Genomic DNA, 8,529 nt, shown 5'->3' on the forward strand with positions numbered 1-8,529 from the left:
GCTTTTTTTGTTAAATACGAAAATGAGTATCATCAGCCTATACTCCTTTAGTCCGTGTTTGCAGAGGTAATAAACACTTCAGTAAAGGGGTATAAGTGAGTGTAAGAAGCCAATTTAAAATTGTAGAAGAGGTGGAATCTGTGTACAAGCACATTATTCAAGCAGAGATCCACACGCTCCTGATATATGCAGGATGTTACAACTTCTACTGTATGTACTTGGGTTGACACATGTATATCTTAAAAATGGGGAAAAATAGAGATTTATGTATTATTGATCAGATCCTCATTATAGGCACTCTTATAATAAAATTATATTAACATTTTACCAAATGATTTCGTAATACTTACTTTTGCAAAAGCAAATGCTAACAACTGGCTTCTCTAACTGTGAACTATTTTTGCTCCCCAAGGCAGGTCCAGGGGATAATCTTCATGGTGCTGTTCCAGATGATTGCCAAGCCTTATGCCGCATCTCGCATGTCCTCCTGTGGTGTGGATCAGATTGAAATATACGATTGGTCAAGTATGTTGTAGATTTTTATAACTGTTTGTTCAATATTGTACATTGGCCAGGAATAGTGGTGGAGGCATGATTTGTGAACAGTGCTCAGTCAGTAGCTTTTCCAACCAGTCCAGTGGGGATTGGATAGAAAGTTGAAACCATGAAACCTAGAAAATCCAGCTCTAGCTAGCATACAATAATCATGTGTAATTAAATAGTTGAAAAAAAATGCAGGGCCAGACTTCTTTTTAAAACCAAACTCCAAACATGTATAAGCAGGCAGAGCTGTTTTTATCTATGTGCAAAGTCCCTGGTTAGCTGGTGTTGTAGGAATCACTTTTACAGTACTTGATCAGGAGTTCCTACACAAGTCGTTTCCTGGAACACAGACTTGCGGACTTCCTTCACTAGTCATTTTGAAGCACAATTTAGTCTGTGCCCTAATTTATAATTTTTTTAGGCAAAGTAGCATGATGATGGGAACAGGGCTGTGGTGTTGAAGTCGGAGCAATTTTGGGTACCCGGAGTTAGAGTTAGAGATGGTGGTTTTATAACCTGAGGAGTCGGATGATTTTTGTACCAAATCCACAGCCCTGGTAAGTATTAGACTGAGGAGTCTGTGTCTAAGCCATTTTGGGTACTTGGAATCGGAGGTTTCATAAAATGAGGAGTTGGAGTCGGTTGATTTTTGTACAAAATCCACAGCCCTGGATGGGAAACTCAACGCCAGGTGCCCTATCAACAGAGTTTGTTACTTTTTTTTTTTTTTTTTTTTTGCTCAGCATGTTCCACAATCACATTTTTGCAACATGATTCTTATGGTATTTGCTATAGTCTTGTTTGATATAAAATGCAATGTTTAAATGTAGTCTGTTCACAGAATTGGCATTTGGCATATTCAGAACTAGGCAGGGAAATGGGTTTTTTACGAATCCCTTCTCCAAAGAAGGCCTTAACCTATTTGGACATTAATTACCGGTACGCGCCCGCAGACTATAGCTTTGCAGCTATAGGTGCGCCAGTGCCAGGCGCTATGCGGCACACAGTTAAGTTGCTTCGGTCAAGATGGAATATAATTAGAGCATGTACAAGCATTTTAGTAGCCACCTGTAAAAGGAAGAGACACATTTTGGTGATATTTTCAAATTCAGTGTAAAGTCCACCTGATTGTTCCAATAGTTGCATACAACCTGCATGAAATCTGCAGACACAGAGTGGGACAGCAGGAGGCAAAGAGGGTGCATAGAAGAGAGCAGGCATGGGGGGGGGGGGGGGGTTAGGACAGGCACAGTAAGTGTGGCAAAGAGGAGGCACATGGTGAGAGTAGGTACAGAGGGGGATAGTAAGAGGCAAACAGGGGCCATGGGGAAGCAGGCACAGTGGGGGACAGGAGGAGGCGAGGAGAGTAGGTATGGAAGGGGCACAGGAGATGGCAAGCATATGAGGGAGACAGGATGAGGCATATGGAGAGGACATGAGGATGCACATGGGGGAAAGAAGCATAGGAGGAGGCAAAGAAGGACAAGATGAGGCACAGAGTGAGACATTGGTGGGATGGAGCACAGTGACTTTCAAACAGAATGAGCGTAAGGCCCCTTTTACACTAAGGGCCTTTTTACACTTAATCAGTTAGTATGCGTTAGTGCGCGTTGGTATGCGTTTTTTCAATAGCAGTACATTGGGAAGAAGATTTCAGTTAAAACGCGTTAAGTGTGAAAGGTGCCATTGGAAAACATTGGACTTACTTTGAAAATCAGTTTTCTTTCGGTTTTAACTGAGAGCAACTGATTAAGTGTAAAAGGGCCCTAAAGGACCACAGAGGTGAGAGTGATATGGAGGCTGCCATATTTAATTTTCTTCTAAGTAAAATCAGTTGCCTGGCTATCCTGCTGATCCTCTGCCTCTGATACTTTTAGCCATAGACCCTGAACAAGCATGCAGCAGATCAGATGTTTCTGACATTATTGTCAAATCTGACAAGATTAACTGCATGCTTGTTTCTGGTGTTATTCAGACACTACTGCAGCCAAATAGATCAGCAGGGCTTCCGGGCAACTAGTATTGTTTAAAGGAAATAAATACGACAGCCTCTATATAACTCTCACACCCTAACTTGTTAACTGGGGACTATCTATATACTAGACATATAGTGTACTTAGGGATAATCAGTAAACATTGGTCCATGTGCAATTAACTTTTTTCTCCTGCGTTATCTCCTAGGAGATCATTTTCATCTTCTCTTTAACTACTCTTAAGGTGGCCATACACTGGTCGATTTACCATCAGATCGACCAACAGACAGATCCCTCTCTGATCGAATCTGATCAGAGAGGGATCGTATGGCTGCCTTTACTGCAAACAGATTGTGAATCGATTTCAGCCCGAAACCGATTCACAATCTGCTGAGCTGCCCCTGCCGTCTGTCCCCGTCATGTGGCACCTCTGGCTCCGGCATCCGCATATAACTTACGCCATCACACCAGTGACAGCGGAAGTTGAAATAGAGCGCCCTCTATTTGTACTTCCGCTGTTACTAGCGTGACAGACGAAGTTATACGAGGATGCCGGAGGTGCCACATGATGGGAGCAGTGACGGGACGGGATGCCGGGAGCCAGCCTCAGGTAATGTATACCTGCGTCGAAATGCCCCGAATCGTACACCGCAAGCGACGCACTCCCTATCCGCGGGCGATCGACGGTAATTTCCCGCACGGCGCGATCCACGAACCGATTGATATCAGGAGGAAATCAATCGTCGGGTGCGTTAAGCGCGAACTATTTGACAGCAGATTCGATCCCAGTGATCGAATCTGCTGTCGATCGGCGGGAAATCGGGCCAGTGTATGGCCAGCTTAAAGAGAAACTCCGACCAAGAATTGAACTTTATCCCAATCAGTAGCTGATACCCACTTTTACATGAAAAATATAATGATTTTCACAAACAGACCATCAGGGGGCGCTGTATGACTGATTTTGTGCTGAAACCCCTCCCACAAGAGGCTCTGGTACCGTACGGTACTCTGGGCAAACTGCCACAATGTAACAATGACACACACAGGAAATGGCTGTTTATAGCTGTCTGTTAAAGCCAGAACAGCTACATAATCTGCCCACAGTAACAATGTCACCATGTAATACATGTCAGAATGTGAATCTGGGAGAGGAAAGATTTTACAATGAGCAAACTCTGACTAAATCATGTATACATAATTATTGTAAAAATTAAGCACCTTTTTATATTAAATTATTTTCACTGGAGTTCCTCTTTAAGGCCTCTTTTCCACAAACTGTTTACAGGCAGTGAAATGCCTCTCAAACTCTCACAACTGCTTGCTGCTGCCTGGTAACTGCTCTCTGCTGCCTGGCAACTGCTTGCTGAGCACACAGCTCAACAGTTAGTGGAAAAAAGGCCTAAGGCCGCTCCACGCCAGTGGGTGTGGCCGCGGTGGCAGCCCCAGGACTGCCTAACGCCAATTGGCATCAGGTTTTGGAGCCAGCTACTGAAGGAGATTGCGCGCAGGGTGCGCGCACATCTCCTTCTCAGGCGGCGGAGCTCCGCCCCGTCTTCAGTCTCCGAGCGGCTGTTGCTGCTCGGGAGACTATCAGACTGCGTGATCGCCGTCTATTTACACATTACATCGCAGCGATTAGCAGCAGCGCTGTACTGGGAGCCTATGACAGCCGATCCTGTGATTGGCCGGCTGGGGGGAGGGAGGGGATTGGGAAAAAAAAACAAAACCCAGACACAGTAAAAAAAAAATATTAAAAACATATGAATATAAATATTTGTAAAAAAAATAAAAATAAACACAAGGGGAGCGATCAGACCCCACCAACAGAGCGCTCTGTTGGTGGGGAGAAAAGGGGGGGAATCACTTGTGTGCTGTGTTGTGCGGCCCTGCAGCTTGGCCTTAAAGCTGCAGTGGCCAATTATGAAAAAGACAGGCTGGTCTTTAGGGGGGATTACTACTGTGGTCCTCAAGTGGTTAAAATAACTTTTCAGCATTTAATAATTGAAAAAGTACCCAAAAGTTGATGAAAGTAATAACATTATTTTGCTTGCTGGTGGTTTAAAAAGCATTTTATGACAAGGTGTGAAAATATAACCTAGGAGAAAACTCAGAAGAAGTGAATTACATATGTGTCATTGTGTTTTATGTCACTAGTTTGGCCCCCTAGCAATCACAAGAATGGCAATGTGACTCTTTGGCCTAAAAAGCTTGGAGAAACCCTTGATATAAGGGGATGCCTTGCCGGACCTGATCTGGCAGCAGTGCCCCATGGTGGAGCAAAATGCGGCAGGCAGATGGCAAGCGCAGCAGCGGGAGTGATGACCAGCGGCAATCAGTATCGGACACCGTCCAACACGCTGATCTGTACAGGATGGCGCTGTGCCAGATTTATTTGGCAACAGTGCCATCCAGCTTTAGCAAGTTTTATTGTGATGGACATAGTCTGACACAGGAGCTGAAAGTGTTAAAATGAAGGGGAAAAAAGTGTTGGTGCATTATGGGGTTAAATATTTGGTTTAAAAAGAAAGCCTTATAAAAGGAAAAAGACAAAAAGGACTAGTGCACACCGGAGCGTTTCCGCTGCGGTTTGCGATCCGCTTGCGGGTGCGGATCCGCTAGGATAATGTATTTCAATGGGGTGGGTCACACCAGAGTGGGAGGCGTTTTGCAGAAACGCATACTCCCGGGCTGCTGCAGATTTTGGATTGCGGATACGTTTCTGCCTCAATGTTAAGTATGGGAAAACCGCAAACCGCTCTGAAAAACGACACTTCAGAGCGGTTTGCCAGGCGTTTTTTGTTACAGTAGCTGTTCAGTAACAGCTTTACTGTAACAATACATGAAATCTACTACACCAAAACCGCTACACAAAACCGCAAAATGCTAGCTGAAACGCTACAGAAAAGTAAGAAAAAGCGTTTCAAAATCTGCTAGCATTTTGCGGATCTGCTAGTGGGTTTTGGTGTGCACCAGGCCATAGACTGTATATGTTAATTAGCTGATGTAATATCTATTGCTGGAGAAAGTGTCACACCTAAAATGTGAAAAAAAAACCTGCAAACACTGAGAGGCAGTAGTGAAGTGATTAAGGCTAAGTTAACACTTTGGATGGATGCACAAAGGTGCGTTTAGGTTCTACCTTGTGTAACATTACTCGCCATTGTGCATCTGGTTTGATACACTGCTGTTTTGGTCCTCCATAGTCTTAGGGGACAAGCGTGACAATACCGATAGGAGCCCTAGCAGCTATCCATTAGAGTGAAACTGATCAATAGGAATCCTCCCTCCCCACTGAGTGGTGGACCAATAAGAACCTTGGGGAGAATTGGTCCATTTCAATCCAATGGATAGCTGCCTGGCCTCCCATAATGCAGATGCATACAGGACAGATAAAGGCTGAAGGTGACAAGACAGGGAAGTAGATAACCAAACAGATAGGGAAAAGTCTGGTGAGAACAGACACTGTCCATTCCCATAGGCTTTCAATGTTTCCGAAGGCACCCACAACTTCTGCAGTGTCCATATAATTTCTGCAGGTCCTTATTTGGTTGTGGGTTAAATAAAGGTGTTTAAAACAGACAAATCTGAATGGATGCTATAGATAACATAGGAACTCCGTAGCATAAAATGGAGAAAACATTCCATTGTCCCCATTTTAGTTTTTCTTTAAAAAAAAAAAATCTTACCATGAATCCTAAGGGAAGTGCCTGTGAGATCTTCTACTTGCTGCCTCATAGCAAAGAGGACGGATTGTAATATAAAGTGGTAGTTTGTCTACTTCAGTTGTTAAAGAGACTCCGTAACAAAAATTGCATCCTGTTTTTTATCATCCTACAAGTTCCAAAATCTATTCTAATGTGTTCTGGCTTATTGCAGCACTTTCTGCTATAACAGTCTCTGTAATAAATCAATGTATCTTTTCCCTGTCAGACTTGTTGGCCTGTGTCTGGAAGGCTGCCAAGTGCTTCAGTGTTGTGGTTCTGTGATGCATCTCCCCCCTCCAGGCCCCTCTCTGTACACTGCCTGTGTATTATTTAGATTAGGGCAGCTTCTCTCTTCTCTCTTATCTTTTACAAGCTGGATAAATCCTCCTCTGAGCTGGCTGGGCTTTCACATACTGAGGAATTACATACAGGCAGAGCTGTCTGCACTCTGCAGGAAGAAACAGCCTGACACTTCAGTGCATGAGAGCTGCAGGGGGAAAGAAACACACAAATGATCTCTTGAGATTCAAAAGTAAGGTTGTATACAGCCTGCTTGTGTATGAATGTATTTTCTATGTGTGGACATACTGTACATCAACCTACTTCCTGTTTTGGTGGCCATTTTGTTTGTTTATAAACAAACTTTTTAAAACTGTTTTTAACCACTTTTAATGCGGCGAGGAGCGGCAAAATTGTGACAGAGGGTAATAGGAGATGTCCCCTAACGCACTGGTATGTTTACTTTTGTGCGATTTTAACAATACAGATTCTCTTTAATGATTTGTGTCTTTCTTTTTAAACAGTTCCAACATTAGTAATGGCTGGTCTGTGCTGCGTGGGAGCCTGTGTATTTATCATCTTTTTTCATACAAGCTACAAAAGATTAACAGCAGAAACCAACTCCGTGCAAGAGGTTCCTGGCGTTCTTGAGGACAGCTTGCCACAAACGTGATTTCTGATGTGGTTTCATGATCTGGACTACTAAGGCTACAAGACACATGGTTGGTTAAGCTTGAAGTAAAACTTCACGTTTGTTGAGAATTAATCTACCACTTGAGCTAGGCCCTACACAGTCCTGGAATTAATACCAAACACTATTTTAAACAGTTTACTTAAATTCTGAGCACAGAAAGGCATAGCTCTCCACCCGGAGACTATTGTAATCTGTCACAAATGGCAGTGGTGCTGCCAGCCTCTGCTAGTGCAGGTGTGAATAAGAATTAATAATGGCTCCTGTTTTGTGGAGCTTACTGATGCAGAGAAAGGAAAATACATTACAACCCTAAACACAAACTGTACTCTATTGTAGTACAGACAGCTCAGGTAAATTCATACCTGGCTGCAAACTGAACTGAAAATGCATTTTTTTATTATTAAATTACAAACACATTTGTGTACTATAATGGTTATAGTACATTTTAGTTCATTTGATTTTACGCAAAATTTGAACTTGGCAGCCTAGCAAACCCCAAAGATAACCAGTTTACTTGATTTTGTAGTTTCAAAAAGCAGAAGGGAAGTACTGAATATTCATAATCCTTCCTGTATGAAAATGTAAGTTTTGAAATAATTCTATTTTTGTCCACTTTATTCTTCAACATTAGATTTTAATATTTTTGCAGTAAAGTACTTAAGTGTTGTCTTAAAGGACTTACGAGGTGAAAAAGTGAAATAAAGATGAATACCTGTGTGCAATCTTGTTCGATGGAGGACGCCATCCGCGCCCTCCCTTCCATTCCGCGCAGTTTATTTACATGTAGGCAGCCCCGGTAGCATTCCGACCCCACACCACGGGTCGGGCTGGCTTTCCCCGCATAAGATGTCCGCCAGGATTGCCACGGCTGCGCAGTCTTCATAGGTGCAAGTGCGGAGGCTCAGCTTTAGTGCCTCTTCCAGCTGCGTGACATTCAACAGACTATGGGATGTCACACGGCTGGAGGAGGCACTAAAGCTGCATCTAGGCGGACTGCGCAGCTGCGGCAATCCTGGCAGCCATCTTATGCGGGGAAAGCCAGCCCGACCCGTGGTGTGGGGTCGGAATGCTACCTGGGGCTGCCTACATGTAAATAAACTGCGTGGAATGGAAGGGAGGGCGCGGATGGCGTCCTCCATCGAACAAGATTGCATACAGGTATTCATCTTTATTTCACTTTTTCACCTCGTAAGTCCTTTATGACCAGGGGCGTAGCAATAGGGGGTGCAGAGGTAGCGACCGCATCGGGGCCCTTGGGCCAGAGGGGCCCCGAAGGGGCCACCCTTCATCACAGTATTAGCTCTCTGTTGGTCCTGTGCTGGTAATAATCACTTTT

At 43.9% G+C, this 8,529-nt stretch overlaps 1 protein-coding gene across 1 annotated transcript in view; it reads left to right on the forward strand.

Moving 5' to 3' along the window:
- LOC137519300 (solute carrier family 49 member A3-like) overlaps positions 1-7,858 on the forward strand; it is a 39,243-nt gene extending 31,385 nt beyond the window's left edge. Inside the window, exons 8-9 of the mRNA XM_068238267.1 lie at positions 413-525; positions 7,024-7,858. Of these exons, the coding sequence (XP_068094368.1) occupies positions 413-525; positions 7,024-7,172 (262 nt within the window). The 3' untranslated portion in view covers positions 7,173-7,858. The remainder of the gene's footprint in view (positions 1-412; positions 526-7,023) is intronic.
- Positions 7,859-8,529: the final 671 nt, after the last annotated feature.

Source organism: Hyperolius riggenbachi, chromosome 1, assembly GCF_040937935.1.
Source record: "Hyperolius riggenbachi isolate aHypRig1 chromosome 1, aHypRig1.pri, whole genome shotgun sequence".
NCBI classification, from domain to species: Eukaryota; Metazoa; Chordata; class Amphibia; order Anura; family Hyperoliidae; genus Hyperolius; species Hyperolius riggenbachi.